Below are 12,336 nucleotides of genomic sequence, written 5' to 3'. Positions count from 1 at the left end.
ATCTTTAATGAGTGTACTGTAAACATAGCAGTACTGTTTATCTTTAATGAGTGTACTGTAAACATAGCAGTCATATTTATCTTTAATGAGTGTACTGTAAACATAGCAGTCCTGTTTATCTTTAATGAGTGTACTGTAAACATAGCAGTACTGTTTATCTTTAATGAGTGTACTGTACACATAGCAGTACTGTTTATCTTTAATGAGTGTACTGTAAACATAGCAGTACTGTTTACCTTTAAATTAATTTAAGTTAAGGAACTAATACTAGCATGATACATGCAGTGAGAAAAAATAAAGATGGTTGATGAAAACTTGGTACATTTTTCAGCTACAAACAATTCAAATATCAGCCTGGATATTTTAGTCACATATGCCACTGATCAAATTTATAAAAGGAATAAATCTGATTTATATATACAGTTTGTAAAAGTTACAGAACTCGAACCCTAAGTCTTACACCCTTACATCATGTTACACCTTCAATAATTTAGCTTTACTGAAACATCACTAATCAGTCACAATCTGAGGCCCAATTTTTGAATGAATTGAGTCAGTTGTTCTAGAAATGTAAACAGCTGCCAACAATAATCATTCATTTAGTCTAACTGCACTTTTTTCATTAACCATCTTTGTCATTGCAAATAGCATTCAAAGTGTAAGTATAACCAGACTTGAAAATTAAATCTGACTTAAGCAAATAGCATTCCAAACGTAAGTATAACTAGACTTGAAATTAAAACCAATTTTACTTAAGCAACTAGTATTCAAAGTGTAAGTATAATTATGCTTAAAAAGTAAAATCAATTCAACTTACTTTACTATTCTAAATAACGAACAAATTAAGAACAAAATATTGAAAACATCAGTAATGTTTCTTTTTACATAACATTTGCAATCATTACTCAGTCAGACATTTTGATGTCATTGTGATGAGGTAAAAATCAGTGTGACATAGTGCTGCACAGAATTATATTCACAATAATTTCTCTGCACAATTTTCAAACAGTGTGTTACAGTGTGGACAAAGTCTGCATTTTATGAGTTAAGAACATATAATGGTGGTTTCATATTGTAAGAAGTACCCATTTTAAGCAGCAAGGAGGATGACATACCAGACAGATCACCACTACCGTTCTAAAACCATACACAACATACATGACTGGTATTCCCAAAACAATTATTTTGAAAAATTATGTAACTAAAAGAGCATTCAGAAGTACACAAATGTCAATACTCTATAACAAATTCATCAAATTCAGTGGCAAATTTGTAAAACATTTACAAAAAATAACTCTAAACAATAAATTATTCTAGGAATAAGAATTTAAAGAAACAAAGGATGTCTAGTACACTACCTTGCATGCAAACATTACTATGATGCATCCTCTCCCCAATGAGAACTTCAAACGTTTCAAGACGAAAGTTTCACACAGATATTGTGCTTATTTCCTATTTTTTACGTTACAAGGTACCTCCTTTTCTTGCCATATATTACCATCACCCCTGAGTAAATATTTTATAACATGTATACAGAACAAGTTACCTCCTTTTCTGGCATGGGAATGCCACCCCATAGTAAGTAATTTACTACAAGCATATAGCATCTAGTCAAAAGACATTTCATCTAAGTTTAAACTGACTTTAAAGAAATGGTTGTCAATCTACTGTGATAAAACTGTGTATTTATAGGATTAACCCAAACTATGTCTTTTTTTCCTCCTAACTATTAACAACTAAATACTGAATAAAGATTTCATATATTTTCAATATGTTTGAACTTTGTTGGTGTCTTTTCACTGCATCTTTAACTATTTTACTTAATTTTAGTTCCTAGTTGATAAGAACCAATTTGTACAATTATTTTACATCATTCAAATATCCATTATTTGTGTTTTTATGCATTATTATAACAACACTGTACTTTAACATCCTCACTATAAGGTTCCTTCACTAGTAACACATCACTTTAATGGCTCTCATGAAAAATGTTCTAAATATGTTGTACTGTACCTGCAGTGGGAACATATTTCCCTGATGGAAACAGAAGCATTCTAGATGATATTAACTGAGTCAGTGCCCATCACTAAAATATCTTAACTATAGTCTTACGATTTGCTAACACAGGTAAGACAAGGCATGATCCAAAATGATCCGTACATACCAACCAACCTATAATATTTTTGGGGATAACTGTATTGCATTTGCGGATTTGAGGATATTAATGTTGGTTTTGCTGCCACAAATTTAGTTTTATTGATGATGCATCAGTGGAGTTGGTAAAATGTACATTGTCTACTCAATTATAAGATGAGTCCAACTGCAAACAACACAGACTCTGATCTTCCAATTTGCTGGCAGATCTGGGTCTAAGTTGTTTGCTCTGCTGATTCCTTCTAACAAACTGCACAGAACTAGATCTGATAGTGCATTACACAATGGCAGATCTGGGGCTGTGCATTTTGTAGTTGGACTTGACTTATAAGCAAGCATATACAGTATTTTTGGCAATATAACCACTATCAATGCCATCAAATCTTCAAATACAAGATATTTATCCCCATTCGAACACGCATGTGAAACTTTGTTGAAAAATATGTAATTCTCTGTAGCACCATGTCACAAGAAAAGTCAATCTGTCATATGGCATCAAATTTTCATACAAGATCAAGCTACAAATTCTGACGTTTGACCAATAAAAATTGTGATACATAAACTGGTGTGATAGAATATACAATTATTGATCTTTGTTGAGGAATATGAAACTATATATGCCACGAAAACCAACAAAAAGTGGAGGTCAATATAACGGGTTTACTGGTTCATAAAATTTCGTAATCATTAAAACAAAGGTCTACCATTGTTTTATAGCATAATTTAAAAGATGTTTCTAACTGTATAAATGTCATTGCAACTGTAAAACACAAAGAACATTACATTATGATGTAACATTAAACTCAATGATGTCACATCAAAGTAATGTAATGCCTGTGCTACACAAAAAATGTAACCTATCATGTGACACAGTCCTATCCAATGAAAAAAAAGAAGACATGTCTTGCAGGAATCATGTAACACAGATATTTAGTGCATTAAATGAGTTCCATGATAACTGACAACTTTTGTGAAGTCAGTGATGAAAACCCAAAATGTAACAACAAACATAAAACAAAGAATGTGTCATATGAAAAGTTTTCCAAGGGACTGGAAGAAATTTTCAAGAAAAACTCAGAAAAGAAAAAAAGGAATCCCAGACCATCAACCCTATCCATAAATATTCCCACCTTGGTCAAACTTCCTGATCGAGAAACTTCTGATGGCAAACGGTCGCTCAAAACACCAGACAATGCATCCTAATAAATGTCATTCAAGTATTAGAAATAGGACACATTTCCTATATATTCCTAGGAATAAGGTTTTGTTTCCCTATCTGATTTGAAATATCAACAACAAATTCTTTCTGATTATAAAGGAAGGCATGCTACCATTTTGATGATTCTGATTTAATGCAAATCATATTCAGAAGCCAAATACTGTAAATTCTTTTTTTTTATAAGCATCAACTTTCATGGTTTTGAACACACACACACACAAAAAAAAATTTTTCAGCACTTAAATTGTGGATGGGGAAAGAAATCAAATTGTTTCCACAGATGGATTTTTGTTTGCTGTATCTTTAAAGCCATGGTTTGTAATAACCACAAAATCCATGATATTGTTACTCCATAAAAATATGAATTCACAATAAATACTTATTTTGGATTATATGCAGCCACAGTGTCCATTCAACAAATACAAAACTGATTCATATAGTGTGCAAAGCAAATTTCATTTAAGATCAACACGATGTAAGATTTGTTTTCTCAAACAATGAAAACCAATGCAAATTACTATAGCAAAATGACTTTGAAGCACATCTGAATGCTTCCATCATTTGGACTTTGCTTTACAAGATTACATCATGACTCAATATTGTCGTAATTAAATATAATTTTTTTTTAACAGGTTGTTTAAGCAACATCATCCTGATTATGTCATATGGTGAATTATGGTTCTGGAATAACCTCCAGATGACTACAGCCAATGAAAGAATGGAACTCTGAGGCTGAACTGTAGTCCAGTCTATAGCTGTTGATTATAAGGACTAAGACAGAAGCTGGTCAGATTCAGAACAATTTCATGCTTAAAATCGGCACTCCACAAGAGAAAAGTTTATGGGCCCATTATATGCCTCCCCACCTGCCCCCTTTAATAGTCTTCTGTGCAGGTGACCACAGAATATTACTGACCAGTGGGTATCAGTGACCTGGATCTTTGGTCAAGGTATGCAGTTTTGAACTAAACTTACTGTACAAAAACCATTACTGTCTTATTAGAGTTACCATGACTGTGATCTCTCACCTTTAGACCCCAGAATCTATAGGTTTCTTGATTAAAATAAATTGCAAGCCATCCAAAAAGGTTTTCTTTAAAATACAATGACCTTTCACAATTTTAACCCCAAAGTACATACTCTCCACAAACTTTGTTCGAGATACATGGTCTGGAACAGATGTGTCCAACCCTGAGCCCAGTCCTTCACACTGTACACCAGTGGCCATGTAAGCAGTCCATTTAAACATATGCATTTTAATTAATATGCCTAATTAGTGATAAGGAACTGTTCCTGCTTATGTGGCCTGTGACCTTATGGATTTTATCTTTCTGTCGCCAGCCAAAAAGTTGGACGCCCCTGGTCATGAACGAAAGTTATGCAAAAACTTTTTTTCTTTATTCAGTCAGTGACTTTGATCTTTAATCTTAAACCCCCAATAAACAGGTTTCTTTCTTACCCTGCATGTAAGTCACATACAAACTTTATTAAAGATGCATAGTCAAGAGCCAAAAGTTTGGTGCAGAAACCATTTTTATTCTTTCTATCACAGCAATAATCTTTCACCTTTTAATCCCCAAGTCAATATGGTTCTTCCTCACCCCCAATGCAAGCCATCCAAATAGTTTGATCCAGGTCTGTGATGCATAATTATTGTTACTGTGCAGACACCTTTTTTCTTCTTTCCATCATGGTAACAGTATTCTTGACTTTTGATCATTTGCCCCAAAATAAATAGGATTCTTCCCTACCCCATGAGCAAGTCATCCACAAAATAAATAGGATTCTTAACTTTCCCATGAGCTAGTCATCCACAAAGTTTGGCCCATATATGATTGAACTGAAGTTATTGTGTGGCAATCATTTTTCTTCTTCTAGCCATAGTGACCTCTGACCTCTTGATTCAGAAATTGACAGGATTCTTTCAAGTCATCCACATCATCTGGTTACTGTAGATTGTAGAGAACTAAAGTTATTGTGTAAGACACAAAGCTGGTAACAGATGAATGGACAGACATCATAATATGGTAAGCTCCACCTTTAGGCAGGTGTATAAAAAGACTTGTGAAGAATGATGATTGAATGATTTAAGCCACCACACAATGCTGTCACATGAATACATGAATAAATTGGATTCATTTTATTAAGAAGCCATTTACTTCTCCATATATAACAGATGATATTACTAGGTACCATTATTATACTCAAGAGATCCAAGTGGGCCTGAGATTGCTCACCTTACTGACATCTGCCAAATGGCCTGATGGAAGTACAGTTGACCAAGAATGAAGCTTTTTGTAGAAATTTCAATGCTGTTGATTATATGTTATGAAAACAACTATTTCAAGGTTTTTCTATTTTATATATCTTTATCCATATTTGACAGCATAGCACATAGTGAAAGGCTTAATGCAAAGATGCTTTTCTGTCAGATTTGGTCAAATTTTGCTGAGCAGCTATTTAATATAAGTTGTTTAAATGTTTTTCTATTTTCATTAACTTGGCCATATTTAAAGGCAGACTGACATAATTTGTATAAATTTTAAATGCCTTCAAGGTATGATGCATACTGTAAAATTTGGTAAAGTTTTTGCTGAGCAGTTTTTGGGAGTTGTTAAAAGACTTTTCTATTTTTAGTATGATATTTGATGTGGATCCACATTACTGATACAAATTTAAAAGCCAGTAAGCTTTCTGTCTAATTTAGTAAAAGTCTGAACAGAGGTTTTTGCAGCCATATTTGATAATGGATGAACAACACTGGCAGGTATGAATTTGAAAGCCATCTATGCCATGATGCTTTTTTGTTTGTTTAAATGATTGAAATCTGCTCAAAAGTTTTGAGTTGTTTAATTTTATTTTCTAATTTTAGTAACTGCAGCCACATTTGAAGGCAGATTGTCAGGGTGCTCTCTGCCAAATCTGGCTGACATTTTTTTGAGTGTGTTTTGAGAAGTTGAACATTACAAATGTAGATAGACCAGGAATGATAAAAACAATGGGCACAGGACTTTACCATAAGCTTAACTGGCCTTGCAGCTAGGTGAGCTAAAAATGTTAGCATCACTTATTTAGCTATAAAAAAATTCAATATTTCTTTCAAAATGAGTGTTTTTACCTTGAGAGCCTTCTGGAGTTCCTCAATTTTCATGTGCTGCTCCAGATATTGTTGTTCCTGTTTGGTTTTTTGTTCCTCTGCCTCCATCAGGCACTTCTCAAGCTGCTCTAACATGGATTCCTAGATGGAGATTATTTATGTTTCATAGCGTCATAAAGCCAAAATGTTTATGTGTAATATGTGTACAGCATTTTGAAAAAAAGGATGGAAAACAAATAGAAATATCTAATACTCTGAAAATTTTTATTTTTGTATGTCAGAACAAATTTTTTAGATTGATGCAATACTTTGGGAGAGATCTGTTCTTTAGTAAATTATGTTTCTCATAAATTACCCAGTCACGTTAATATTAGAAAATAACTCTTGCATCCAGGCTCCTTGAGAGACAAAAGATGGGGACTTTCCTGTCTACATAACATACAAAGGGTAGAAACTTTTTCAGATCACATCCTTTGACACCTTCTAAATGATAACTATAGTGGAAGTTATTCGGTTTAAACTTGATCAAAACATCAACAATGATGCTAGGATTTTGCAAGTGGAGAAGGAGGGCTTTATAGTAATGTGACTGGGTAAGAATTCTCAGAGAAACATAATTTACAACAAAATTTCATTTCCCCATTGAATACATTACCCAATTACACCTATGTTAAAAAAATAGGTTGGAAGAGGCAGCACATCAAACCTCTATCACATGTACCCTTCAAGCAAGATATACATGGAGTCCCTAGAGGAGGGATAAACCACTTCCAAACATAAAAGAAGACAAGAGGTCCTGTAACATCACTCAGTGAATGAGAAAGTATTGTAAATTCTTATGAAGAAAAATTTCGGGTAAATCCAGTAAAAGTGAATAACCAAGCATGAGGAGTGTGTGTGCGTGTGTTTTTTTATATTTTTAACGTTGCTTTAAAAAAATATCAGTCATATCACTACGATGTCTACACTGTGGCAGTTTATAGTGATGTTTAGCACTGGGGCATCATCCCGCAGACATGTAGCATGATGTCCCACACAGTCACATTATCCTGACACCAGGCCGACCAGTAATAACACTAACCTCTTAATGCTGAGCACCTAGTGAGGCAGCTGTTAGTACCATTTTTATAAGTCTTTGGTATGACTCGGCCGGGGTTCAAACCCACAACCTCCCATGCATGAGGAAGCTGTATTATTCATAATGGGGTCTGGTGGTCATCTAGGCCTCAGTCACTGGACCCATCTGATCAAATTCCTTTCTCTGCGATGCTAATTCCCAAAAACAGAAGCTCAAGAAGGTTGAATGTGCTTGTGAGTCAATGATGTTCAAGATGTTCCAGACCAAAACATTGTGTATGAACATAAGAAATGCAGAGATTGCTCTAGAGCTGAAACTTTTTATAAGGTATATTTTGGCTTGTAAAACTTGAGATTATGCTGGGCATATCACCAACTCAAGCCATGATGCCAATGCTTGAGGTGTAACTTATGTCATGTTTCCTGGCCATTACTGGAAGGAAAAGGCACTGTAGGGCATTTCAAGTAGTGTCCATGGACTGGGTCTTGTAATCATACCTATCTTAATGTATCAGTCAGTGAATGCAAGTGAATGACCACCTTCTGATTGCTTGCAGATGGTAACCTGTTCTTGGATATGAAAACTAGTTGCATCATTAGGACAAATGAACCATCCAATCCTAAATGGAGATAGTCTGAATCCACTAAAAGGACATACAATTCACACAACCAGCATGCTGAAGCTTGGGGTATCAAATAACATGTTTCATAAAATAGTAACTTCAGTGAGATTCTAGCCTAGGTCTTGAACTTGTCTGAGTTGAGTAATGTCAGAACCCAAGATGGCTTGAACTTGTCTGAGTTGTGCAATGTCAGAACCCAGGACAGGTTCCATATGGGGAAAAAGAGGAGTGACCAGGGTTGGTTCAGGTTGGTCAACAAGTCTCACAGACCCTTGTTGTGGCCTATATCCTCTCTAAAGTAAGAAATAAATGTATAAAACATCATGGAGAAGTAGGTAGCCTAAGAAAGAAATAGGACCCCACTTCTTTTTTATCTTTTTTAAGATCTTGTAAGATCATTAATTAAATATTTGTCCTATTTAAGGGGAACAAAGAGATTATCTCTGAAGGTCCAATCACTTATTTTCTGAATTATTCCTGGTATCAGAACTTTTGCAGCTGACCGTGGTGAAAGGTCAGCTTTCCAACCATATGAACTGGCATCAGAACAGACCATAATTTCTAGATGAGGTTTCTTTAGAAGAATTTTTGCCATGTGATCTTTGTTTTTCTTACCAATGAAGTTTAATCTCAGTTGATATCATAAATAGTTTTAGATGACTGTGAATGGGGTGCCACTGGGCTAATAAGGTCCTCTCCAAAGCAAATGAAGATGTGGTCAAAGAGGAGCGTGTCTGCTGCTACATAAAGTAAACCAAGGAGTTACATAAATTCTTTTTGTGGATATTGACTTTAAGAGATCAACTTTGAGAGCTTAATAATCTCTGCAGGTCACATCGAAGGGTGGCACACAAGGATGAGATGGGTAAAAAATTGCACAACAAGGTGAGAGAAGTCTGTAAATACCGTGCAATAACGCTAAACTTAACACGAGTTTCTGAAGGATGTCATCAAGATATGCTGCAGTTGCTACTAGTGATGAGGATGTACTGATATGGCAGTATGTGTCAGTCAGATTGAGACTGATCACAAACTCCTTTCTTTCGATGGAATGTCTCACAGACCAAGCCGTCTCCATTATCTCCATTCTGAACTTCGGTGTGAATATGTATTGAAATCACTCAGACCTGTAACTGGTCACAACTTTCTGATGGTTTGTGGCACCAGGAAAAATCTGGAACAAAAAATCTGGTCTGCAAACCATCTCCACATCCTGCTTGGCTTGCATATGTCCTCCTGCACAGTTTCTGCCTTTTTGGGATTGGCCAGAACTGCCATCATGGATGGAGAAAACTTTACCTTTGAGTGAGCAGAATTAGTGATGATTCTGACATATGAAGAGAGCCACAATGAAATGAATAACATCTGCTATATGGGTGGTGCAAGCTAGTAGTTGCAAGGGTGCGGGTGCTGCTGGGGAGATAAACTGGAGGAGTTAATTCCCTTTGTCTAGATAATATATAGATCATCCTAGGAGGACTGGACCTGATAAGTAGTGAAGTCCTAACATAAATTTCTGCAGGTAATGAAATTTATGGAGAAATTACAATGCTAAAACTCTAATGGATTCCTGGACAACAATTAAAACTGTTTGAATTTGAGATTATTATGTATATCTACACTGTGTGTTTACTTTTTGTCCATGATTGTAGATTGCAATGTTCATTTTATAAACAACATATTACATAGCTAACTTTTGTCCATGAGTGTAGACTAAACTTTATGATAAAATCTTTAAACATGTTTACTTGGATTTGAGTTCTGGACATTGGTTTTCCCCTTGAAAATTCTATGGTCTGCTTCATTTCTGACAGGATGGCTGCTAAAATTTAAGTAAATGGACCTTACTTTGTTCACATATTTGATGGAAATTTCCACTAAGACAACAGAGTAACTCCAGAAAATGGTTATTGGGACATACATCAAGTTGGCATCTATAAAAGGTTGTTTAAATCATAATTATTCATTCCTATTTTAACATCTCCCTAGTGGAATCAGTCTTTTAGTTGTGTTCAGTTATAATTTGAGAGGATTTATTTATTAAATTATTCACTGGAATTTAAAAATGCTCAATGATACTTTTGGCCTAAATCACTATTTCTGGATTATTGTGAATTCATTCAAGGACATTCTTGATTATATCATTGTGATACATCAAAGACTTTTAGCATATCAGCAAATTTAAGACTATTGGCACACCAGCACATTCAATATTGGAATTCATTTGAAACAACGCTAGAATTCATTTGGAACACTACACTTTTGGACATAAGATAGAACTTTAGGACTATTTGGGATTTAATTCACAATACTGTAAATTCTTTTTAAATTTACACTTTGTGTTCAAGGGAAATAAATCAATTGTTGAATAATCTTCCTTTGTTACTTAGTTTAAGACTTTAGAGTTGGAACATGATTAAAATTTGTACAGTGCCTTCTACTGTACAGAGACTGAATGTACCTTGAAAAATATTTGCAAAACTGTCTCCATCTGTTGAAGTCACACAAAAAAGCAAATGCAATGCCAAATCGCTAGGAGACAGGGAAGTCTTCTGTATGCATAACTTAATTTATCAATAAAACAATGGTTTTGGTGGTACTGCATAAAACTAAGGCTGTGTTCAAGAAGGTCAGTGGCAGAAGGAAAATCTGTAAAACTCAACTGTTAGTGCTACAAGACAGTTTATTCAAGTGAAACAAAAAGGTAAGGGTCAAAGGAGTCAGCTCAGTGAAGGTAGTAAGCATCATCAGTTTCACTTACAAACCAGTTTGCTATAAAAGGTAACTCAAGAAAGGCTAAGACAGCTTGGAGAATGAAAATTTAAAGGCAAACAATGTTAAGTTCCCTATTTATGTAGAATGCATTTTAAAGGCTTGGAAACTTCTATCTACTGTCATCACACTGTGTTTGTATCTGCCACATTCAAATTCCTACTCTTAGAAGATTAATCAAGAAAACCTTACAGCTTTAGTGCTTCATATTAAATCTCATTAAAAAGTCCAGATCATGATGACTGATTTGATTAAAAAATCCAGATCATGATGACTGATTTGATTAAAAAATCCAGATCATGATGACTGATTTTATTAAAAAGTCCAGATCATGATGACTGATTTGATTAAAAAGTCTAGATCATGATGATTGATTTGATTAAAAAGAATAGATCATGATGACTGATTTTGATTAAAAAGTCCAGATCATGATGATTGATTTGATTAAAAAGTCCAGATCATGATGACTGATTTGATTAAAAAGTCCAGATCATGATGACTGATTTGATTAAAAAGTCGAGATCACGATGACTGATTTGATTAAAAAGTCCAGATCATGATGACTGATTTGATTAAAAAGTCCAGATGATGATGACTGATTTGATTAAAAAGTCCAGATGATGATGACTGGTGTTATACTGTACATATTATCTCTACAAGTGTCTTACCAATTCTACATTTCTTGCTTTCAGTTCCTTGACTTCCTTTGTTTTATCTGCAAATATTTCCTCATCATTCTTTAAATCCTCACGTGCCTATAACAATTAAAACAAAATTTAGACAGTTCTGATTTGCCTATTTTCCATAAAATAATCGGATTAAAGGCACAAGTAATGCAAACATTTTTTACCAAAGTTTTCAAGTCAAAGACCAGTTCCTAATGAATATTCATATCACTGCATTCATATATATAATGATTTGAAAAACAGTCAACAAAACACTTTTTACGATTTCTAGTAATGTTGCTGCTCATTTACCCAAACATCTTTCATTCAGATTATTGGTCAAAAAATATAAACAATATTTTACTGTACAAATGAATCTTTCACACAGTCTATAGTAAAATTCATATTGTCTATCTGTTAATTTTTTTGCAACATATACTCTGTCTATACTGATTGAAAGAGAGTGATAATCTCTGATATGATGCTTAAACAGATCATTGATTCAACTGGGGTTAGGTGAAGAGTAGGGAGGAGTGATGCCTAAAATCTATTTTTTTATATTATTTTTTTGACAAAACAGATTCCAAGGAGTTTTACAAAGTATGTTTAAAGAAAGAGATGGTGGTAATTGTTTTAAAGGCATAATTGATGAGAGAAGACAAAGGCGACTGTTAATCTATATGTGACCTTTAATGGTACATAATGATATACTTGAACTAGTACTACTAA

At 34.2% G+C, this 12,336-nt stretch overlaps 1 protein-coding gene across 1 annotated transcript in view; it reads right to left on the bottom strand.

The window, feature by feature from the left end:
* Positions 1-12,336, bottom strand: part of LOC149785310 (kinesin-like protein KIF27) — a 168,864-nt gene that overhangs the window by 82,961 nt on the left and 73,567 nt on the right. The window contains exons 16-17 of the mRNA XM_089979203.1: positions 11,611-11,697; positions 6,492-6,611 (exon numbers count right to left, since the gene is read on the bottom strand). Coding sequence (XP_089835329.1) covers positions 6,492-6,611; positions 11,611-11,697 — 207 coding nt within the window. The remainder of the gene's footprint in view (positions 1-6,491; positions 6,612-11,610; positions 11,698-12,336) is intronic.

Source organism: Sinohyriopsis cumingii, chromosome 13 (assembly GCF_028554795.1).
Source record: "Sinohyriopsis cumingii isolate HCF-2022 chromosome 13, ASM2855479v2, whole genome shotgun sequence".
In the NCBI taxonomy this organism is placed as follows: Eukaryota; Metazoa; Mollusca; class Bivalvia; order Unionida; family Unionidae; genus Sinohyriopsis; species Sinohyriopsis cumingii.
Note: the sequence above shows the minus strand (reverse complement) of the source record. Positions and strands in the feature narration are given on the sequence as shown.